The 24308-nt window shown below is 46.4% G+C and overlaps 3 protein-coding genes across 5 annotated transcripts in view; 2 read left to right on the plus strand and 1 right to left on the minus strand.

Annotated features, from left to right (window-relative positions):
- The first annotated feature begins 1055 nt into the window (after positions 1-1055).
- On the plus strand, positions 1056-9951 carry LOC121914188 (GRB2 related adaptor protein). The gene is made up of 6 exons (XM_042437367.1): positions 1056-1223; positions 1347-1652; positions 3562-3659; positions 3955-4077; positions 8243-8411; positions 9766-9951. The coding sequence occupies exons 2-6, from the start codon at positions 1575-1577 to the stop codon at positions 9949-9951; spliced, it is 654 nt and encodes a 217-aa protein (XP_042293301.1). The 5' UTR covers positions 1056-1223; positions 1347-1574.
- A 633-nt stretch (positions 9952-10584) lies between these two features.
- SLC5A10 (solute carrier family 5 member 10) overlaps positions 10585-24308 on the minus strand; it is a 44071-nt gene continuing 30347 nt past the window's right edge. Inside the window, exons 10-15 of the mRNA XM_042437361.1 lie at positions 19594-19701; positions 17583-17733; positions 13463-13631; positions 12606-12821; positions 11640-11751; positions 10585-10911 (exon numbers count right to left, since the gene is read on the minus strand). Coding sequence (XP_042293295.1) covers positions 10718-10911; positions 11640-11751; positions 12606-12821; positions 13463-13631; positions 17583-17733; positions 19594-19701 — 950 coding nt within the window. The 3' untranslated portion in view covers positions 10585-10717. The remainder of the gene's footprint in view (positions 10912-11639; positions 11752-12605; positions 12822-13462; positions 13632-17582; positions 17734-19593; positions 19702-24308) is intronic.
- The window catches only part of FAM83G (family with sequence similarity 83 member G), a 20921-nt gene continuing 17567 nt past the window's right edge, over positions 20955-24308 (plus strand). The window contains exons 1-2 of one of the 3 annotated variants that reach the window (XM_042437359.1): positions 20955-21285; positions 21443-22664. In XM_042437359.1, coding sequence (XP_042293293.1) covers positions 22185-22664 — 480 coding nt within the window. In that variant the 5' untranslated portion in view covers positions 20955-21285; positions 21443-22184. Of the gene's footprint in view, positions 21332-21442; positions 22665-24308 lie in introns of all 3 variants that reach the window. The other 2 variants (XM_042437358.1, XM_042437357.1) reach the window with 2 other exon arrangements.

The following is a 24308-nucleotide window of genomic DNA, read 5'->3' on the forward strand; positions in this document are numbered from 1 at the left end:
TGCGCCAGACCAGTTAATAGTTCTCATTAAGAGCGGAAATTGTTCGTTATGACTTGATGGGCCAGTGAATTTGGGAAGAAGGAAAATAAAAAGATTTATTCCACTTCTACTGTCAGCAATGCAAGGACAAAGACACCCTCCACGATCCGTTTTAAATTAGCGACGGCCGAGAAGCCAAAAATCGATTCGCGCAACCTGAAGAGGTCAAGCCGATGCTTTCCTTTCGCTTCATTTTTCATGCACTCCAGAATTTTAAAAGATGAGGAATGCCTCCCAGGTGATATAGACTCTATTTCAGAGGAAGGCACTGGCAAAACTACCTCTGAGGATGGAAAATTCACAAGGTTGCCATAAATCAACAACTGACTTGCAGGTACATATAGATATAGTATATACACACACAGAGTTTTCCATTCTCTCAATCACCGGCAGTGGAAGACATCTGCCCTCTTGTGTCCAAAATGAGGTCTAGAAATGATGGCTGCACAATGAATCCACTTGGGAACCACTTTAGCTGCCAAGGCTCAGTGATATGGATTTGTGGGGTTTGTAGCTTTGCGAGATATATAGCCTTCTCTGCAAACTGAAAATCCCAGGATTCCATAGGATGGAGCCTTTGCTTGATGCAGAAGCCGGCGAGCGTCGAACGCTTGCATTGTGTATTTTGTGCATTCGTGGATCCCAGTTTTGTGGATTTTGGATACTATTGTCCTTTGCTATATGGCCAACGTGGCTACCCCTGAATATGACATTATTTACATGTTCATAATTTCGGCGTAGCAGCTTGAGCATTGGACTGCGTCTCAGGAGACCAAGGGTTCGATTCCCAGCTTGGCCATGAAACCCACTGGGAAACCTTGGGCAAGTCACACTCTCTCAGCCTCAGGGGAAAGCAATAGGGTCACCATAAATTGGAAACGACTTGAAAGCACAGCAATTTTAGCAAGGGTTTTAATTATTATTTTTCCTATGTTGCTTTCACTCCCAGTTTTGGAGCAATGGCGGGATAAACATGAATTCATCATCATCATCATCATCATCATCATCATCATCATCATCATTTTCTCAACTTTGTGCTGTTGGCACTACGTCTCACACTCCTTTCTGAAAGGCAAGGGTGCGAGTCTTAAATAGAATTAGGAAACCTTCTTGAAAGCTGTTCTCCATCATGGGAAACGAGTTCGAAATCCCCTCTGTCTACGGCAGAAGACCAATTTCTGCAGGTGGTATTTCTGTTGTCTTCTCCTTCACACCTACACAGCTGTATTTAAAGATGTTTCCGGTCTCATTTTCACATGTGGGTTCTTTCCCTCCTTCCTCTTCTTCTTTCACTTTATGTCTTGCAGACCACGAGACGCTCAAGAAACAAAACCTTAGAGCCCACAAGAGACAAGAAAGCTGGACTCGCCACTTCGCAAGAAGAGATTTCTTGCAGGGGTTCCCAGACTAGGCCATCTTTTGTGCATCCGGCTGCAAAAACGCCAGCAAGGTTTAGCGAATACGTAAAGCGTTTGCGTCATTTGCATGTCTTTTGAGGTCTCCTTTGGACCCTAAGAGGAGTCCCCAGAGCAAGGATGGAGGCCGTAGCCCTCTACAACTTCCGAGCCGAAGAGAAGGACGAACTAGCCTTCAAGAAGGGAGACACGCTCAAGGTAGAAATGAATCTATTCCCCTATGTTTCCCTATGGGCAAATATTCCCCAATGATTCTCTATGGGCAAGTATGGTTTCCCTATGGGCAAGTATTCTCCTATGTTTCCCTATGGGCAAGTATCTCCCAATGATTCTCTATGGACAAGTATGGATTCTCTATGGGGGAGTATTCCTCAATGATCCTCTATGGGCAAGTATGGTTTCCCTATGGGAACATATTCTCCTATGTTTCCTTATGGACAACATTCTCTTTTGATAGATCTATAGATTATTCCACAAGGGTACACAGTTTATTGCTGTGGGTTAGTTATGCCACTCTGCAAGATCTTCAAATATCATCATATACAAAAGAGTAGATTATCCATCTAAACAGAACATGAAGATTTGCTTTCACATGTTTAGAGATATAATGCCTCTATAGATATTAAAATAAAGATAATGCATGCACTATGTGGGGTTTTTTGGTTAATTCTTCCAATGCAGAATATTCTAAAACTCTATAATTATCATCAAAGCATGCCACTGTTTTAACACTGCAGTCTGCATGTTCATTTAAGACTCACTTATTCAAACTATGGCCCTCCAGAAAAACAGCAGCTTTCAACAGCCTTAGCCAGCACAGCTGGTAAAGGGATATGAGAGTTACAGTCCCACATCATCTAAGGGACCATATAATTGTCATCCCTGATTTAAACCTTGTTCCTGTTGTAGTTAATTGTTGTCAAGCTCGCACTGACTTACGGTGACCCTAGGAGAGGCAGCGCCTGTGGCTTCCTTGATTAAGGGGCAAAACAGGTGGGCATGAAGAAGTATTCCCCAATGATTCTTTAAGGGCAAGTATGGGTTCTCTATGGGCAACTATGGTTTTCCTATGGGCAGATATTCTCCTTTGTTTCCCTATGGGCAAGTATTCCCCAATGATTCTCTATGGACAAGTATGGGCTCTCTATGGGGACGTATTCCCCAATGATTCTCTATGGGCAAAAATGGTTTCCCTATGGGCAGGTATTCTCCTATATTTCCCTATGGACAAGTATTCCCCAATGATTCTCTATGGAGAAGTATGGGTTCACACACACACACACACACACACACACACACACACATCCCATCTGATCTTGGACGTTAAGCAAGGCCAGCCCTGGTTAATACTTGGATGGGAGTCCACCAACAAATGCCAGATGCTGTAGGCTATGTTTCAGAGGAAGCAAGTAGCAAAAATGAGGGTTCCTTGCCTATGAAAACCTTGGGAAATGCATGGGGTTGCACAAGTTACACAAGTGACTTGAAGGCGCATACACAGACACACACAGAGACACACAGCTCTCTCCGGTTTTCATAATACAGTGGGCCCCTGTTATCCACTGGGTTTTGGTTCCAGAATCCCCCCCCCCGGTGGACAACAAAATCCACGGATGCTCAATTCGTGGATAAGGAGGGCCAACTGTACTAACCCTGTGCCCCAAATGCTTCATGCATTCTTTCCCTTTTCTTGCATTTGGTGACTTTTCAGGTCCGCTGCATCCAACCCACGCTCAGGCGTTGCTTCCTTTGCACCAAACCATTAAGTCCCAAGGGAGATCATGTTTTTTAGATCCTCTTTTTGCAGCTGAGAGAGTGCAATTTCTCACCATGAAGGGCTGTTTGTGTGTTGAATGCAGGGAAATATAGACAGAAAAGCAAAGTGAAGAAGGCCTTCCTTTCTGAAACTGGGTTTGAAATCACAGCTGCTTTCACATCGTACCATTATATATAGCCAGCATAATGTAATGGTTTGGATCTTGGACTAAAGACTCTGGGAGACCAGGGTTCGAATCCCTTAGGCCTCCCAAATTTGGGGGGTGGCTGCACCCCACCTGGTCCCCTAATGCACCTCTTTACCTTTCCTTCTCTTTTGGGGACCTGACAGATCCTGAACATGGAAGGTGACCTCAACTGGTACAAAGCCGAGCTCTTTGGCATTGAAGGATTCGTCCCCAAAAACTACATCAAAATGAAGCCTCACCCGTAAGTAAGGCCTCCTTTGAGGAAGACCTAGGACTCCTTCAAGTGTTTGGGTCCCCAGGCATTTAGGGCTTTAATGCCATTACCGTGGGCCCTTGGTATCTCCTGGGGTTTGGTTCCAAGGCACCCCATGGATCCCAAAATCCATGGATGCTCAGGTCCCCATTAAATACAATGGATAGTTAAAATCGTGACTCTTAGGCTTGCTTTTTGAGACCAGAAGTGTGCCAACAATCCCATTGGCATGGGTCCCTTGGCAGAGCTCTACTGATGCCACTTTCTGGCTTCTTATATCCAGGTGGTTCTCTGGCAAGATTTCCAGGCAAGAGGCGGAAAAGGCCCTCCTGCGACGCCAGTTCCGGGGAGCCTTTCTCATCCGAGAAAGCGAGAGCAGCCCGGGAGATTTCTCCATCTCTGTAAAGTAAGTCCTATTCCTTCTCTCCTCTGAAAAATGGTCTAATGATCTGAAGTTATAGGAGGGCAGATTTTGACTGGACTTCCAAGAGCAGTTCAACAATAGAACCAATGCCCTAGAAAGGTGGCAAGGGCTCCTTCTCTGGACACCTCCAAAATGAGGCTGGACAGCTTCCTGCTGGGGATGGTTGTCTTGCAGCCATTCCCAAACTTTGGTCTTCTGGATAATTTTGGATTCCAATTCCCAGAATCCCCAATAGTCAAAGAAGTCTGGGAGCTGGAGTCCAAAAGGTCTGGAGGACCAAAGTTTGGGAACCACCAGCTGGAGATCTTGCACTGAGTCTACATGCCTCTAGATTTTACCCTCAATTTATCCACAGGTCATATCAAAACCCATAATTTTGGCCCTAAAACATGCCCTTGATTTATACATGAGGTTGACTTATAGTAATTGCCAAAAATTCTTGCAAAAGGGACACCTTCCTAACCCTCTCCAGCATTGCAAAAGGTTGTGTAGGGATGTGTTTGTGATACTTGGTTCTCACACCAGAGGGCAATCCTTCCCTGTCACACATTATTGTGAGATTTCTGCAACACACAAATGCTCCACTGCATGCAATAAGCTGTATTTATTTATGTGCCTTCCAGTAATTTATTACATATCAAAAGGGAAGTTTTTGAATGGCCCCTTAGAGCCACAACGATCCGCATCTAAGCTCTTGGATCGATTCGGATCATGCAGCCACTGTTCAGGGAACGGAGGCGCCTCAATTTTGATCCGGAATGGTGATGAATGGGAACTTCAGACCAGATTGAAATGCCAAGGGAGAGATTCATGGCCTTAAAATGTAGTGGGAACGGCGACTCGATTTTGAATCGATTCACAAATGTGAATCTCTCCATGCAAAAAACATAAGTGTGACTGGCACCCTTGTTTGCCAGCATCCCTTCATTATTTCCAGCACCTGCCATGAGGACATCCTTGGCGTTGCCACCTACCAAAGCACCATGCTCCAAAATGATATTCCTTTGCAGAAAACGATGCCCGAGAGGAAGGGAGGGCCAGGTTGGGTCCGCCGCGTTCAAGTTGAAACCGATCTCCCAAGCAATGGAGCCAAGGAAGGTGGCAACACCCAAGCCGTGCCAACCTCCCAGCAAGCTCTGCATGCCAAGGGCAACAAATTACAAAGCGCTGTACTTGCAGACCCTGAGGATGCCCAAGGAGGAGGCAAAGCGGAGAGAACATGAGCTCATTTGGCCTCCATGCCAACCCTGCAGCTGCACACCTTCCAGCTTTTCATGGATGGGAAACTGGGAGACATGGAGCGAAGATGGCAAACGTTATTGACGAAGAAAGACCCACAAGCTAGGAGAGGCTACAGCAGTTTGCTTTAGCCTCATTCAATTGGGAAAGGAAAGATGTTGCTCCTTCCTCTCTCTATCCCTGGTAAATTGGAATCATTGGTGGATTTGCAATGAAAATAAGCTGAAGGAAAAGAAGGAAAGTGGGAAAAGGAGAGAGAAACCGACATGTTTTAAAAGCACTGGAAAAGTGGGATAGAAGAGGATTAATTGGGAATATTGCTACCAAATTGGGAAAACTGGTAGATTTGCAATGGAAATAAGCTGAGGAAAAAGAAGGAAAGTGGGAAGAGGAGAGAGAAACGGGGACGTTTTAAAATCAACTGGAAAAGTGGGATAGAAGAGGGTTAACCAGGATTGTCTCCTGCCAAATTGGGACAGTTGGAGGGTATGCACAAATCCCTTTGCTCTTTCCAGATTCATCATAGACTTGTGACTTTTCAAAAGGAAGCCAAATAGCCCATCCTAGGCCTTGTTCGGTTGGGGCAAGTCGGGGACATAAATTTTGCCCGTGTCTGAGCCTGGCACCTTCCTTACCTCACTGCCATCCTCCACCCAGTTGGCTCCACATTTGAAGTGGGAAAGGGATATTAAAAAGTTAGACGTCATTTTTCTGGGATCGTAAATCTTCCCCAATGAGGCAAAGGCAGACTTTTAATTTTACGAGTTTAAAAATCTTAGGGCGTCATTTTCACCTCTGGGGCAAAATAAAAGATGCCCAAAGGGGCATCTCAATGGGGCCTTTCCTACGTCAGCCTGAGTCCGACAATGAAACCGCACCATTCTGAGTGGCCCTGTTTCCTCTTTTTTAAGAGCCAGAGCCCAAGATGTTGGCTGGGTCCTCGCTTTGCACCAGCTGCGTCGACAGCCATGTCAGCCTCATTAAAAACACGCCTTGCGCGTTGTTTGATCTGCAGTGGCTCCTCCGTGAAGCGCAAGTCGCCACTTGAAGCTGTAGTCAATCCCCGAAAAAACACCATGTTCGTGCCAACTGTTGTTAACTACCTGCTTGAGCTGACATTTGCAGCTGATGGTTTTACGGCGAACCTAGGCAAGGTGTGCGGATTATAGCGTAATGCGCACATTATGGCCCTATTTCCCTGGGTACCAAACTCCATCCCACGCCTCCAGGATGGGCCTGGCTATATGGCCATATTTCTAATTATTATTAGTTAAGGCAAATTTGGGAAAGCCAGTGTGGCGTTGTGGTTTGAGCATTGGACTATATGACTCTGCAGACCAAGGTTCGATTCCCAGATCTGCCATGAAACCCATTGAGTGATGCTGGGCAAGTCACACTCTCTCAGCCTCAGGGCAAGGCAATGGCAAACCTCCTCTGAACAAATCTTGGCAAGAAAACCCCATGATAAGTTGTTGTTATTATTTTATTTCCTTATATCCCGCCTTTCTCCCAATTTAGGGACTCGATATAGTTCTCCTTAGGATTGCCATAAGTCAGAAATGACTTGAAGCCACGCAGCAACAACAACAAAGGCCAATGTATCATTGGTTTTCTTGACAAGTTGCTTCAAAGGGGGCTTGCCATTGCTGTCCTCTGAGGCTGAGTGTGATTTGTGGAGTTTTATGCTCAAGCTGGGATTCAAACCCAGATTGCCAGGTCCATAGTCAAAACAATATACTCAAACCAATATACTACGTTGACTGTCAGATGATTTCTGTTCTTCTTCCCAACCATTTTTCAACTTGGCAACCCTAGATGACTTCTAGGGTTGCCAAAAGGGAATTTCAGAGTTGTTGTTTGTCACACAACTGGGTAACAAACAACACCGTCTTCTACAAGGTCCAAAACCCCCTTTCCATTGTTCGTTTTGGCAACCCTACAAGTTGCCCCTACAAAGTTGAAAATGTCCGCCTGAAAAATGGTGCTGGATGGGAAAGTTCGGACGACTTTAAAAACCCCCAGCTTTTAATGTTTGGGGAACCTGTGAAATCCAAAGCCCTTCCCAAGCAAAAGTCAATAAAAGCGAATAAAAGCCCACAATTATTTCTGGGCTCTCCATTTCCGCCTTCAGCAACCTGAGCTTCTTGTCTCAAGTGATGGGAACATGAGATGACAGATGGAGATACGCCTAAATGGCGTATAATCCTCTTAAATGGGACGCTGGGCTCCTCCTTTGCTGTCAAAAGGGAGTTGCTCGCTCGCTTCCAAGCCACCGAAGCACCTTGGATAGATCCTATAACATCGGGAATAAGTCAATGGATGTGGAAGCCACTGGCCGCAACTGGGACAACCTCCCTTTGGGCGCTGGGAAGCCCACCAGCCAATCCGTCAACTTCAAATAAAACATGAACCGCAACCAGAAGGATTAAGGTGACACAGAAGTGCACTGTACACACTTTGCAAGGTCTCACCAGTGCCACTTTGCCATTGGTTTGCCATTGACTTCGACTGAGGTTGAGAGAGTGTGACTTGCCCAAGGGTCACCCAGTGGGTTTCCACAGCCGACATGAAATCGAATCCTGATCTCCAGAGTTGTAGTCCAATGCTCAAACTGCTACACCACATGAATGAATTTCATATTTAGACCTGGGTCCCATCTCCAAAATATCCCATTATGTATATGCAAATATTCCAAAATCCAGGAAGAAAAAAGTGAAAATCCCAAATACTTCTTCCCCGGTTCCATTTCTGCTGTGTTTTCTCATGCCGTAAATCTCCAAAACCATGCTTAATACACAATGTATGTGATGACAGTGGTGACCGCTTGCTGGTGGTGACCAATGTCCAATTCATTCCACTGTGCCCTATTCCAACTCTGCTTCATTTGATTCTCTGCCTCCCTTTACAGCTATGGAGACCAGGTCCTCCATTTCAAAGTCCTCCGAGAGAAGAAAGGGAAATACTACCTCTGGGAGGAGAGGTTCAACTCCATCAATGAGCTGGTGGATTTCTACAGGACCAACAGCATCGCCAAGAAGGGCCAGGTCTTCCTCCGAGACCACAGAGAAATGCAGGAGGTCAGTAGGCTCTTTGTGTATATCTGTGTGTGTATGTCTATCCAATTCAATTCAACCAACATCTTGCCTTCCTCCATGAATTGTTGTTGGGTTCCTCCAAGACCTTGCTGACTTAAGAGGACCCTAAGGCGACACTATCGCAGGGGTTTTCTTGGCAAGGTTAATTCAAAGGAGGTTCACTATTTACCTTCCTCTGAGCATGAGTGTGACATGCCCAAGATCACCCTCTGGGTTCCATGATTGAGTGAGATTCGAACCGTGGACTCCAGAGCTGTAGTCAAACACAGAAACCGCTACACCAAGATGAATATTGCCTTCTTAAAACAGGGATGCATAGCTAGGGAGCGGCATCATCCCTCCAGGAGAGCTTGGTAGCCCAAGTACACTCTCTGCAATCGATCTATTTATCTATCATCTATCTATAGATATATATATTTGCCCCAATGCCCTCAGATACCGTCTATGCTCTAGAGAGCGGGATGCCTTGCTCCCCAGTCTTCCCCTTTACCAAATCATCTGCCACCAGCTGCTCAGAGCAATTAGGAATGGCTAGTTTTTGTAGGAAGATCATATTCACGCAATTTGCCTATTCAAGACCATCCCGGGCCCTGAGGTTTCAAGGCTGAAACCTGAGTCCTGGGGAACAAACATTTAGGCCTCATTCCCACTTACAAATAAACCAGTTTGTGATCCAAATCAATGGACCAATTCGACAGCGGAGCGTGGTTCCCACTACATTGGCCCCGATCGCATTCCCCCCTCGTAAAATAAACCCATTGGTGGTTCACATTCATGAATGAATCGGCTCAAAATGGACCTGTTCCAGCTGAAGGAAGGGCACATTTAAATCGATTCTGATCTGCATCTGGTTCACACTTGTGCAGAATCGATTCATCCAAAAAGATGCGAGGGGAAATCAGCGTCGAAAAGATGCAGGTTAAATGAGTCTAGTGCATGGCCTCCCTCTCCAAACTGCTTCAGTGATTCAGTTCAAGTGGGAACCAGGGTCATTTGAACTAGTTCAAACCCAATTGCAATCCGGTTTAAATGGTAGTGGAAATGAGACCCAAGTCAATACATAGACACACACACCCTGGAAAGTCTTAGTGAAGTCTGGCAAACTGTGGCAAGCTGCTGCTCTCCTAGCTGGGCTGGACATTTGGACCCAGCTCTTTCCCCTTGTCTGGAGCTGAGACCTCCAAAATGGGAGAATTTGCATTCTTGTCTCCCTGCCCTGGAAATGACCTCTGAAACCTGAAGATTTAGGGTTAGGCCCTGAGATACAACAGCCCTAATATTTACTCCCAGTTGTACGTTTCTTCTCATTCAGTGCCTCCTTCTCTTTCTCCCGCAGCCCAAGAAGCCAAAGTTTGTCCAAGCCCAATTCGACTTCTCGGCTGAAAGCCCTTCCCAGCTGAGTTTCTGCAGAGGGGACGTTCTTGAGATCCTCGACGCCTCCAACCCACATTGGTGGCGAGGGAGGATTGGGCTGAAAACGGGCCTCTTGCCCCGGAACTACGTTTTCCCCTTGCGAATGTGACCTGAGTTTGGCTAAGTCCCGATACTGGAGGCGAAGAGGTTTTGCAAGAGCAGCCAATCAAAACATCTCCAGAAGTTCTGCAACGGAATATACAAACTCAGTGGCTCCTTCTCTTGGACTTTCTTCCAGAAAGAGATGAACAATGGTGGGAAAACATTACTCCCACAACACAAATTGCTCTTAACTCAGTGATGCTCAGCCTCTCCAAACCCAAATATACATGGAGCAGAAGGAGAGAGCTAAGGCTGACTGTATTTGTTAAATACCTTGGTATCCGCTGGGGTTTGGTTGCAAGACCCCCTTTTGGGTAGCAAAATCAGTGTGCAAGTCCCATTAAATACAATGGCATCGTATAAAGGGTGTCCTTTATAGAAAATGGTAAAAACAAGGTTTGCTTTTGGAATTTATGTATTTGTTAAATACAGTAGGACCTTGGTATCTGCTGAGGTTGGTTGCAAGACCCCCTTTTGGGTAGCAAAATCAGTATGCAAGTCCCATTAAATACAATGGCATGGGAATGGTGCTTCTTATATAAAGCGGCAAAACAAAAGTTTAGTCTTTGGAATATATATATATATATTCAATCTGGAGATGGTTGAATCCGTGGATATAGATGCTGTGGATAAAAAACAATCCATGGATACAGAGGGCTAACTGGACTCCCATGGTAAAACTAGCCCAACTATGGCAGGGCAGCAAACTGATGTGATAATGTCCAAAGACCCCAGTCTCTTGCTTCCTTGGAGAAAGCCACGCAAGATGCCGCTTAAGCAAAATAAGCGTAGAAAAAGACGTTGACAGAGATGAGGACGATGGCGTTTATGCCGCAGATCCGAGCCCAGAAGACGGATTCTGTCATGTCGCTGGGGGATTTCTCTGGTGCTTTTTTGGCTTCCATAAAACAGGGGCTGCAAGCCATTACCTGACAGGGATTGCCACACAGTTGCCTTTCCGGGAGATCTGCAAGGAAAAGATAGGAGGGAAGAAGTCTTATAAAGCAGTTTTCAGAACCCAGTGTCCTCCGGTTGCATTGGACTGAACCTCCCATAATCCCCCAGCTCAATGCTTTTGATACATTGAGCTGGATTCAGTCTAAAGTCTTTACTTGAAGCTTGGGGCTCTTGAATTGCCTGGCTTTAAATCTTTGGAGAGATTCTAGTCCTTATGGATAGAAAAGAATATTTCAGCATATTTCACAAAGTGAAATGGATTCTGGGGTCCATTGTCCAAAGAATCTGGACAGCAATAAGGAGCATCAGGCTGCTCTTGTTGTTTAGAAAGTCATAAAGGAGAAGTCCATCAGAAATTATACATGATGGACCTATATATCTGAACACTGGAGACAACCGGCAGGAAACATTTACATTTTCCGATCCAGCTTTTGAGGAATCGGAGGGGAGCAAAGTTGATTTACTTTTGCCTTTTATGATCTGTCTTGTCCCATTCACAGGTATACTGCTGCTATGCTACGTATTTGCAAATAGGATGCACAAACTGTGTGACTTTGCACCCCATGGCTTCCACCTCCAGCATCTTTTAGTCCTCAGAGTCAGTATTATCCTCTGTTTGCATGCTTATTCCTCAAATGCCTTTGCAGTGGCTGCTCCAAGGATGGACTTCTCTTTCTCCTAGGCATCAAAACTCTTTTTATTCAGGTGGTTTCAACTCCATTTAGGCGTCATGCGTACCCTCTTTGTCCGATCCACAGAAGCCGTTCTCCGGTAGCGATTTGGCCACGGAAAGGTCAGCAGGAGGGGCACCGTCTGGGCGACGAAGGGTCCACCAAGTCACATCTTTTATCTACCGTTGTTATTTTTATTTTTTGGTAAGCGTGCAAAAGAAAAAAGAGGGGAAAAACACACAGAAGGTTTCATGTACTTGTAATTACTTGTTGCAGTCAAAAGAGCGACGCTGGGCGGTAAATCATCCCATTGACAGAGAAGCAAAGCTCTTGACGGAAAAACCGAGGCGGTGTTTGCTCTCTGGATTACTGTTTGGGTTGGTCTCCTTTTTTCCCTCGGTTTGTGAGGCTAAGAAGAACAGGGAATAAAAACCCCACATTTCCTGCCAGAGGGGCAAAAAGTCCCATACATGTGATATAAATCCCAGCTTTGTCAGAGGCTTTGCTAACTGGGTTCTTGCAGGTATAACTCCCAGAATCTCCTATCCAACACGGCGAACCTTCCTAAGCACTAGGTTGGTTCATAGAATCACAGAGTTGGAAGGGACCCTAAGGGTTATGCATGCAGGAATACATTCTGCCATGCAGGAATACATAGAATCCTAGGGTTAGAAGAGACCCTAGGAGCCATCCAATTCAACCCTCTTTGGCCATGCAGGGAGACACAATCAAAGTGCTCCTGAGAGATAGCTGTCCAGCTTAATGTTTAAAAACCTACCAAAGAATAATCATAGAATCACAGAGTTGGAAGAGACGTCAAGGGCCATCCATTCCAGGCCACTTTGGCCGTGCAGGAAGATACACTCAAAGCACTCTGTTTACTTTCAGGATTCCAGCGACAATGCATTTCCAACATTTATTTGTGCGATTGCGTGTGATAATCATCTGCACAATTACTAGCCACTAATGTTTTGGGGCTGTCCTGATCAGAGGCTTCATGGAAAATCCAGCTCCCTCTGCTTTGCAAACTCACCTGGGATGCATCAGGCGGCCGAGAGAGCAAACTGATGCCCACGACAAGGACGATGGTCAACAAGCAGAGGAGGATGGCAAAGTGGAGGTAGTGGACGTCCTTCACAAATGAAGGGCGCACGTCTGGGATGCCGCAGCGAGGTGCGGGGTGCGCAAACTCTAACGCCATGCGGCTCAAGCCAAGTGCCAAGCCCACCATCAGGCCCCAGAAGGCTCCCTGCAAGTCGAGACAAGCATCACCATGACTGCAAGGTAAAGCTTTTATCGGAGACAATACAAACACTAACCCACTAAAAAGCCAACATGGTGTAGTTCTTTGTGCGTTGCACTCTGGAGACCAGGATTCGATTCCCAGCTCAGCCCACAAAACCATTGCTTTAAATGCCATGGCTCCATCCTATGAAATCCTGGGAGTTGTAGTTTGCCATCCTCTGAGGCTGAGAGAGTGTGATTTGGCCAAAAGTCACCCCAGTGGGTTTCCATGGCACAGCTGGGAATCGAACCCTGGCCTCCAGAATCATAGGATTTGTAATTTGGTGAGATATCTAACCTTCCTTATCAGACAGCTTTGGTGCCGCAACAAACTACAGCTCCCAGTATTGCATAGGATAGAACCATGATATTTAAAGCGGTGTCAAACTGCATTGTTTCTGCAGTGCAGATGCAGCCTCAGCAAGACTAAATCAATTTAGCCGGATTTAAACAATGTGGGGACGCGACTTTGGGGAAACTGCACTACCCAGATCTTCCCCAGCCATTGGGCTTGTTTGTCGATAGTTTCTGGGAACTGTAGTTCCTAAAACGGGGCACGCTCCAGGTATTTTTAAAGTAGTCTTTACCTATGCCAGGTAGGTTTACCTGCTCATTGGCTCGTGTCCAGAAAACGGCAAGCAGAAAAACAGCTGTGACCGGCGGCGCAAGGTAGCTGGTGACCGACTGTATATAGATGTAGAGCTGACCGCTGTTGGAGCTCTGCAGGATCGGAATCCAGACCACGCTGACCAACACCAGGACAACAGTGACCATCCTGCAGAGGACGGCAACAGACACACATCTGATGATTTAGAGAACTTGGAAGGGGAATTTGATATTTGCCACTAGGTAGGTAGTACCAACCTCCCACGCATCTGGGGCAAAAAAGGGGAGTATTAGTCTGAGATAAAATACAGAGAAGCTTTGGCAAGCATGCAACGCCTCCCACTGACGCACCTCCGATTGCGAGGCCCTCGAATCCAAATCTATCCATCGCACACAAAAAACTTGGAAGCCATCCCAAGTCAGGCTGGAGGAGTCTCATTTCCAAGGAGCACTGAGATAGGAATTAAGATGCAAAACCCATTAACGTAGGCTGGGATCACTCAGCACCCTAAAATGACACCCAGCCGGACTGCGTCAGACGTTAATGGGATCGATGATAGGATCATCTCAAGGATGCCAAGCCCGGCCTTGCCCAATCTGCTGTTGTTTTTTGGGAAGCCACTTTGCTGAAGCAGACATCCGAGAGGAGTCCCAGACACTTGAGAACAAGGCAGGGTTATTACTCAGGTGGCGAGGGATGGCATGGAAAAGGGTTCGAGATTTGGGGATGTGGGTATATTTAGCTTGGAGAAGAGACGGTGGAGGGGTGACAAGATAGCCATCTTTACATATCCAAAGGGATGCCATGTCGGAGATGGAGCAAACTTGTTTTCTGCTGCTCTAGAGACACCAATGGATTCAAATGACAAAAAAACATGCCCTAAAAGGAGAGACTTAGGGAGCTGGGTATATTTAGCCTGGAGAAGAGAAGGTTAAGAGGTGATATGATATCCCTGTTTAAATATTTGAAGGGATGTCATATTGAGGATGGAATGAACTTGTTTTCTGCTGCTCCAGAGAACAGGATCCGGAGCAATGGATGCAAGCTCCAGGAAAAAAGATTCCATCTCAACATTAGGAAGAACTTGGGACATCTCTGGACACACGCGTTGAAATGGAGTTTTGCATCATTCCTTTGTGGGAACAGCATCATTCTCAGGGCACAAAACATGACTCAGGGACCATACAAAAGACACACACACACACATACACAACACTTGCCTGTCTGGGTATGACTGTTCTTTCATACAGCAAACCCAAGAGACCGGCCCAGTCTGGTCTGCTCAAATGGTTTCTCAATAGCTTCCCTGAATCCGAGTCATGGAAAGGTGAGCAGGGTCAGGAGGGGTGGATGCTGGGCTAGACACAAGGGGGTCATAGGAGGACAGGAAAGGCATCTGGGATGGGTTCGGGAGCCAGTTTTTGGCCCTATAGTATCCTCCGGGGAGCACACAGACTCCGGGCCCAAAAGAAACAGGAGCATACAGTACCGTAGAGTACAGACTGACTCTCCCGTATCCAGAAATCCAAAACTGTCCCCATGGGGGCTGAAACAGTGACGCCTTTGCTTTCTGGTGGTTTGCAAACTTTGCTCCATGCCCAAAATTGTTAACAATGTTGTGTATAAAATTAGCTTAAGGCTATCTGCATAAGACAGGCAGTTAGTTTTTGACTCTGGGGAGCAGGATTCGATTCCCAGCTTGGCAATGTCAAACCCACTGGGCGATGTTGGGCAAGTGATACTCTCTCAGCCTCAAGGGAAGGCAATGGCAAACCTCTTCTGAACAAATCTGGCCAAGAAAACCCCAGGACAGGTTTGCTGGGGTTGCCGTAAGTTGGAAACGTGTGTATAAGGTGCATATGGAACATAAATGAATGCTGTATTTAGACTTGGTCCCATCTCCAAGAAACCTCATTTATGCTCATGCAAATACTCCAAAATCCCAAACACTTCTGGCTCCAAGCATTTTGGATAAGGGACACTCAGTCTGTACCATCTTATGACTTGTGACCAAAGACAAGAAGCCATGTCCCTGTTAGCGGGAATAGCGAACTGATAGATGCTTCAAAGTTCAGACTGAAACCCGAAGCAGATGTGCCAACTCATTGGCTGGAAAGCCACCTAGTTGCCACAGATATCCCAACCAATGGATGCCTCCTTCCTCAGAAGTTGTGTCAACCCATGCCCACAACCACTCCCTGGATTTCTGGGGGATCTTCCTCGGTCGAAACCCATTCTTCCTTTTTCCACGCCTGTCTCCGACGAAGCCCTTGGCATGAGTCACCCATTTATCCCTTTCCCCCGCTTTTGTCTCCTGCAATCGGCCTGGCTTTACGCAACCGACGTTGTGCCAAAAACACAAGAGGTGGAGAGGACACCCGTCTTGCCGGGCGGCACAAAAAGAATCGAGGAACTGCAGTAACAATAATAACAATATCCTTATATGGAGACATGCTCATGCCAAAGTCTGTTTTGTGCGGAGCAACGTCATTGCGGGGATTGCTGTCTGTTATTTTTGGTGGGCTTGCTTCTCCCTCCCACGGTAATCTTTTACGATCAGGTGTAACCACCGGTATATTCTCCACCGCCACCGCCCACATCATTTCCCCCGAAGGAGGTAATAAAGCAGTGGGAAGATAAGGAAAGAAGGAAAGAGGCAGAGATTCAGGGTGCTTCCATCCAGACGCAGCCTGGATTGTGCAACGGCACAACTGCATTCTCTAAATGTTGCTCGCGTGGGATCCCTACAATAACATATTGATTCTGTAGCCCCCTTGTGTTTTCCCAACACACTGTATATACTTGACAAGTCGACCTCATGTATAAGTCAAGGGCAGATTTTAGGGTCCCAGTTATGGATTTTGATATGACGCATGGATAAGTCAAGGCTATGCACTCAGAGGCAAGATTTTGTTGCAAAATTGCACCCCGTTTTGCAAAAGTTGGCGCTCTTTCTCTCTCTTTCTTGTTCCTCACTCATCACAAGGAGCAAATGGATGACCTCCAAGCCGTCAAAAAGGAAGAAAAACCATTAAGTCAGGTGTGTCTTGCGCTGCCAAATACCTTCTAGGCTGGGCTGGGTGGACACAACTGGGGAGGAACCCGTGATTTGCCTCTCTAGGGCTGCAACTGCGCAATGGCACAATGGCCGTCGCCTTACGTAAACCAGTTACGTGACGCATGCTTCCACATCTATCTTCAGGCAAATGTGCACAGACACATCCCTGGGTTTAAAAAGCCAGCTGTCAGCAATTTCATTGGCTGAGTTGCTGTGACTTGACAGCATCTTTGCAGGACTTCTCAATGATCATGGGATGGACATTAAGGAGAGATTAAGGCACATGTAAAGCATCCCGCAAATAAAGCAGAAACCGCAAGTAATTACGTTGTTGTTGTTGTTGTTGTTATTATTATTATTATTATTATTATTATGTATCCCACTCTATTTCCAGAACTAATTATTAGCGTGGTTTTATTATGGGAGTCATAAGTGAGAAACCATTTGAAGGCACACAACAACTACAACAACAAAAGAACGATGACAAACAAAATGCGGCGCAATTAACATAAACCTGCACCTCTTTTGCATTTCTATAACGGGATTTTTCTCCCTCCCTCCTTGGCTTCGGATATTACTGTGGGATTATTTTGTGGGGGTATGTTTCATTTTCCACCACCACTTTTAATCGCACATTATGCGCTTGCTTCTTCCGTCATGATTTTATTGCATTGTGGTTGCTTTATTTTAAAGCCTCTCTCATAAATTGGGGGGGAAACTGAATGATTTCATCCAAATCTGGGCACGGCTTGCGCTTGTTTTAACTTGCGGAAATGTTTGTTATGCTTTCCGTCAGCTAAATGCATTTTGCACCCTTTTCAGTTCTGAGTGGGTTTCTTTTTCAACCTGTTTACCATTGCTTTTACTTCCATGCCACCCTGAGATCTTAGGATATAGGGCGGGATATAAAGATTTAAAGAGAGAAAGGATTTTTAATCCCTTGTGTGCCACCCAAAGGGCTTTCAGCTAGAGGTCAGTGGTGTTTGGTTGGGGGCTTTTCCATGCATTAAATAAAATGACCATTTCTTCTATTTCTCCCTCTTAACAGAGATTCCCAGTACCTTCCGACCAGCAGGAGCTCCTTCTCGCTGGCCCCCGTCCGCACCTTCCTCCAGATGTCCATCGTGAAGAGCGCACTGCTGCTGTTGAAGATGGATGTCAAGGAGGACATCAGGGCTGCCATCATGACCGCAATCATTAAACCCCGCAGGCCTGGAGAAGATAAAGCCACAGAATGCCACCGGTCAATGACAATGTGCAAAGCTACAAAAGGCCACTGGTCAGCAACAGTGTTCAAAGCCACAGAAGGCCACTGGTCAATGACAACATGCAAAGTCACAGAAGGCCACTGGTCAGCAAAAGCGTGCGAAGCCATAGAAGGCCACTGGTCAATGACAATGCACAAAGCTACAGAAGGCCACTGGTCAACGACAACGTGCAAGAGCACTTAAGGCCACCAGTCAATGACAATGTGAAAAACCACTTAAGGACACTGGCCAGTGACAATGTGCAAAGCTACAGAAAGCCACTGGTCAATGTCAACATGCAGAGCCACAGAAAGACATGGGTTGAAGACAACGTGCAAAACCATAGAAAGCCATGAGTCAATGACAATGTGCAAAGCCATAGAAAGCCATGGGTCAATGACAATGTGCCAAGCCACGGAAGGCCACCAGTCAACAAAGCACAAAGCCTACAAATCCCAGGATCCCTACAGCACTGAGCCATGGCAGCTCAAGTGGTGTCAAACTGGATTTATTTCTGCAATGTGGATGCAGCCAAGGAGTGGGATCCAACCTCCAAAATAGGCCACACCATCTTAGATACCTTCTTTGAAGTTCAGACCAGAACCCAAATCGGACTCACCATCCTATCCATGACCTGTTGCTGCAAATATGGAACTGTATAAAACATAGCAACAGGGCAAGAACTGGGCCAAGGTAAATCCATATTTCCCCACATTCTCCCAAGCGTTTTGATCGAATACATGACTTTTATTGCTGTTGACTGTGAAAATCTGTTCCTAGCCTTTGGCTCCCAGCTGGGAGTTTTATAGACGGCGGTGTTGTTTTAACCGCTTTGCATCTTGTTTGGCTTCCCTTAAAAAAAGTGCAGTTGTTGCTTTTGGCTCATTTTAATGGTCTCCAAATTGACTTTGTTGCATTGTGATACTGCAAGCGGATGCCTCGAAATATTCAGGAGAAGTGAGATAAACATTGATCAAATCAGCCAGCCGTATAATTTAATGGATCCAAGGCACCTTCCTCTGTTTCCAAAAAGATTTTTGCCTCCGTCGCTTTCGCCTGGGACTCCTTGACATCCAGAGCAGATTAAATCAGACGAGAGAAGGTTTATATGACCTTTGAAGGCTTATAAACCACCCTTTAACCATCGTCTTTTCCTGTTTCCTTTCACTCTCAGATTTATGTAATTGTGGATAAATGCCTCCTACTGTGTTCCCTCCAAGTGGAATCTCACCGCCAAGATTGATGCCAAAATAAACAGTCTGCAACGCGGCTTTGTTTTGGGTGCATCTGCGCTGCAGAAACAATGCAACTTGACACCACTTTAACTGCCATGGATAGATCCTGTGCAACCCTGGGATGTGTAGTTTGCTGTGGAAACAGAGCTCTTTGGCAGGGAAGGCTAGATATCCGACCAAACTGCAAATCCGTGGCATTAATGGTGAATCTACATGGTAGAAATAACGCAGCTTGATACCACTGTAACTACCAAGGTGCCTTCCTATGCAATCCTGGGATGCGTAGTTTGCTGTTGCACCAGCGCTGAAGGCTAAATATCCCACGAAACTGGAAATCCCGGGTTCCCATAGCATCAAGTGGCATCAAACTGCATTGTTCCTACAGTGTGGATGCACCCTCAATGCCATGGAGCCTTTGGGTTTGTAGTTTTGGGGGATGTTTAGCTTTTCTTGGTGCCAAAGCAAACTACACCTCTCATTTTTGGGGGGGCTACCAAGCAAAACTGGAAAAGGAGGAGCCCTCAAGGGTTAAAGATGTGACCCAGGTTATGGAGGATGAAGAAAGTGCACCGCAACCTGGTCCAACTTACCGCTAGGCATGAGGTCCATCACCAGTTTTGGGTAAGCAATGTTGGAGCATCCCACTTCGGAGCCACAGATCCGGGCACACTCTGCAGGCTCAACGCAGCCGACTTCGTCTGAAACCGACAGAAAGGAAGGAGAATACGGTCATCCAGACATTGTTGTTTTCGTAGCACAACTACGCAAATAATCTCTTAAAAGGAATGCATACGTGGAAATCCAAATAAAATAAATATAAAAGTTGCTGCTCAAATCACATCCAGCTAATGACCGTAATGGTCGGGGGATTCTGGGATTGGCAATCCAAGAGGGTTGTGGGAATGCACACTTTGTCGAGCCCTGTATTAAATGGAGCCTCCATATGCAAAGACAGTCTACCTTTAAGCAGTGAACAAAGCTGCAACCTTCATGCCCTGGAAGGTGACGTTGGGTCAGTGGCAAAAGGGGATGGTGGGGTAGGTAGTCCTGCGGGGCCTGATCCAGCAACGCTCCTTTCATTTATCAAAGTCAAAAGAGAAGAACAGCAGCCGCAATTTAAAGGGTGGAGCTGGAGAAATGTCTGGCTCCAGATTTCTTCCATTGCTCCCAGGCAGAGGATTCTTGGTGCCATTAACTAATAGCCATTGCAACGTAAATCAATCAGAGTCAGAGTCCGCACTGCAGCAAGAAAGCAGTTTGACACCGCTTTAACTTTCAGTGGCTTGGAATACTTTGATCTGTACCAAACTACAAACTCCAGGATCCCATAGGATGGAGCTGCAGAAATTAAAGTGCTTTGACTACTATGGTTCCATTGTACAACTGCAACTTCTATTAGCCACAGGGGGGGATTCTGGGAGTTGTAGTCTTTAAAAAGTATGCCAGCCTGAAGATTGAAACCAACTAGCTGAGCATGCAAAAGTTCCTCTTTTCAGGGGGAATTGCAATCTCTACTGAAAATGCTGATTCCAAGGTAGCTTTCCAAAAAAAGTTCCATTTCCTATACAGCCAGCCCTCCTTATCCACAGATTTTTTATCCAGGGATTCAAGCATCCACGGCTTGGAAATATGTTAAAACTATACAAACATCCATAGGGAAACCTTGATTTTGCCCTTTTATACAAGGGGTACTATTTTATTCTTCCATCATAATGGATGGGACTGGAGCATCCAGGGATTTTGGCATCCAAGGGATCCTGGGACCAAACCCCAGCGGATACCAAGGGCCCACTGTATATATAAAAACTGGTCAGTTGGCTATTGGCAAATGTAGTTTTTAAAAAGGAATGTTTCCAAGCCTCTGTTTACTAAGGAGTCAGACCTATTGCCCCCAGCAGGAATTAACACCAAAGTCAACAATTCCCATAAACCCTCTGCCTGTCTTCCTAAAGCAAACATGACCCGGGTTCCAAAGGTGCGGAGGAGCAGAGGATCAAAATAAAACCTGGCTCCATTGACATCACAGTCCTAGTGCAAATGCACTTGAAAAACACACCCAGTGCACGCTTTACACCTGGCAACCCTCAAGTCCAGCTGGGCCCACTATAGGACTCCCTCCCGTCCCTGGCATGAGGCTGCCGCCTTGAGACCCGGCCTCCCGAGGCTGAGTCAGTTTCCTGCCTTCCACGCCTGTTTGCCACATCTCCACAGAGCATGCAGGCGAAAGCATGGGCGCATTGCGTTGCATTGCCTTTTGCAAAGCGAAGGAGTTAATGGGGCAGGTAGGGACAGGCCTTGCCAAAGGCGGGCCAGCGCATGTGACTGCAGGTAGGGCAGGGAGGAGCGAATTATGACCCAGCTTGTTCCCTTTTTTCCTCTCTTTCTTTTTTTCCTTCCCTCCTTCGCTCACACTCTCTCTCTCCATTGCATTTCTGGCAGGGAACCGGCAAAAACATCCTCCGAGGAATCCAGCTTTGCGGGAGCAGAAATCATTTGAAAAATTCCAGAAGAACCGGACTTAGCCAAGGAATCCTCCCTTGAATCCTCTTCCGAGAAACTTTGGATTTGGAAAACCACAAAAGAGCAAAAGTCTCTGTTCCATCTGCTCCGGTTTTTGCTCCATTCCGGCGTGTTCCGTAATGTATTTATCGCTTTCTTATGGAGATTTCGAAAGGAAAAGGTAGAGGCGAAAGCCGACCGTCGGACGGCTGGCGGAAAAGGATTGCAGAAGGCTGGGGGTTCTGATGTGAATTTGTGCAGGGCTTTGGATACTTCTCTCGGTCGCTTCTCAACTGTGTGCAAAAATTTGGGGAGAGAGAAATTAACCTGCGTAAACCCTTTTTTTCCATCCCAGCTTTGCTTTATTATTATTATTATTATTATTAACACGGAGATGAGGTGACAAATAAAACCGAGAGACTCGTTGCGACATTTTTTAAGAGCTGGCGGATTCTGATTCATATTTATATTTTGCAAGGACCGAAAGCGTCGACAAGGGAACCGTGAAAGGGCTCAAATAGAAACCTTACTAGCTGCTAGTTGTTCGACTCAGGGATACTCTAAATTATTACTTTCAACAACTCTCTCCTTTTTTATTTATTATCGGTGGACACTTTTTCTTTGTGTGTGTTATTATATAGAGATAGAGATAGATATAAAATAATAGTAACTAGAGACAGCCATGGCTTTTTCTCAAGTCCAGTGTTTGGATGACAGTCATGTCAACTGGCGGTCCAGCGAATCCAAACCCGAATTCTTCTACAGCGAAGAGCAGAGGTTGGCGCTGGAGGCCTTGGTGTCCAAAGGCCCGGAGGCCTACTACGAGGTCCTCAAGAAAGAGAACATCCGGGACTTTTTGTCCGAGTTGGAGCTCAAAAAGATCCTGGATAACCTGGAAACGTATGACCCCAGTTTGGAATATATTCGCCACGGGGAGGAACGCCTCGACCCCGATAGCCAAGACAGAGAAGCAGGACTGGTGCCTTCTCTGGAGTATTGGCCGGAGAAGTCCGACCGATCCATCCCGCAACTGGACTTAGGGTGGCCAGAGACCATCGCTTACCGTGGGGTGACCCGAGCCACCGTCTACATGCAGCCCCCCATTGACTACCAACCGCACATCAAGGAGGTTGTCCGGAAGATGATCTTCCAAGCCCAGAAGGTGAGAGATGTGCCCTTTTGTTGGGTGTATTTTGGGGAGGTGGAAGGGATGCCATGGAGACCCACTGGGTGACTAAGTCCAATGATGGCCATGGCTAACCCCCTATGAAGAAACATGCCCATGATAAGGTCTCCATAGGGTCATCGTAAGTTGGAAACGACTTGAATTGAGCTCACACCTTTTACCTAACCAGCCCACGGTCTTCTCCAGAGCTTTGTCTGGAGGAGGATGACGCATAAGGCAAGCCTGGTCTCTTCTGGGATGAGCTCATTGCCTCTTTTCCTTTCTTGCCGAGAGCCAAACTTGGGATCAGATCTCTCCTTTCCAGCATTGATCCAACCAACCTCCTCCCAAAGAGATAATGCAGGGAAGAGCAGATGGAAGGGTGGATGGTGGAAAGGGACATGGAGATGGATGGAAAGTGGATGGTTAGAGAGAGTTTGGTCCACCTCTGGTCTGTTCTATCCTGTTTTTTTGGTGACGGTTGGTCATCATAAGTCACCAAAAGGAAGCAGATGGAGAAGCGGCAAGACTCTCATCCTTGTCTTGTTGCAACGGAAGGAATAGTCTCTATGGGTTTCCTGACAGTCAGGGATGTCTGTTAGGAAGGCTAATAGAGCATTGACATTTGTGCAGTTTTCTCCATAGTATCTGAACATCCCAAACTGCTCTGGGTTGTCCATGTTGGCCATATAAAGTACAGTAACTTCCAAAATCCACAACCCAGTGATACCTTTAATCGGCCAACCAAAATGCACAAAAGACATGATGCAAGCTTTCGAAGATTTGGTAACAGATGTTCGAACATGGCATATGTTGCTGCCTTGGAGGGTGCTGGAGTCTCTTCCTTTGGAGGTTTTTAAAAAGTGGCTGGATGGCCATCTGTCAGGGATGCTTTGACTGTGTATTCCTGCATGGCAGGGGGTTAGGTTGGATGGCCTTGGGGGGTCCCCTCCAACTCTTGGATTTTATGATTTTATGATTCTATGATTTCTGCATTTTTGTCCAACCCTGCTCTCAAAATTTTCTGCGTGGAAAATATGTTCCCACCCCACTCTGGAGAAACCAGGGTTCGAATCCCAGCTCAGCCATGTAAACCCACTGGGTGACCTTGGGCAATAAGTCACACTCTCTCAGCTTCAGAGGAGGGCAATGGCAAACCGCCCTGAAGAAACATGCCGTGAAAACCCTATGATAGGGTCTCCTTAGGGTCGCCATAAGTTGGAAATGACTTGAAGGCACACAACAACAACAACAACAAAATGGACTCTCTTTCAATGGAGGTCTTTAAGCAGAGAGTGGTAGCCACTTGCCAGTCCTCAGGGATGCTTTAGCTATGGATTTCTACCTCACCAAGAGGTTAGACTGGAAGACCCTTGGGGTCCCCTTCCAATTCCTTAGATGACCCTTGGAGTCCATTCCATTCCTTTGGATGACCCTTGGGGCCCCTTCCAATTTCTTAGATGACCTTTGGGCTCCATTCCATTCCTCTGGATGACCCTTGGGGCCCCTTCCAATTCCTTAGATGACCCTTGGGGTCCATTCCATTCCTCTGGATGACCCTTGGGGTCCCTTCCAATTCCTTAGATGACCCTTGGGGTCCATTCCATTCCTCTGGATGACCCTTGGGGTCCCTTCCAATTC

Source organism: Sceloporus undulatus, chromosome 8, assembly GCF_019175285.1.
Source record: "Sceloporus undulatus isolate JIND9_A2432 ecotype Alabama chromosome 8, SceUnd_v1.1, whole genome shotgun sequence".
NCBI classification, from domain to species: Eukaryota; Metazoa; Chordata; class Lepidosauria; order Squamata; family Phrynosomatidae; genus Sceloporus; species Sceloporus undulatus.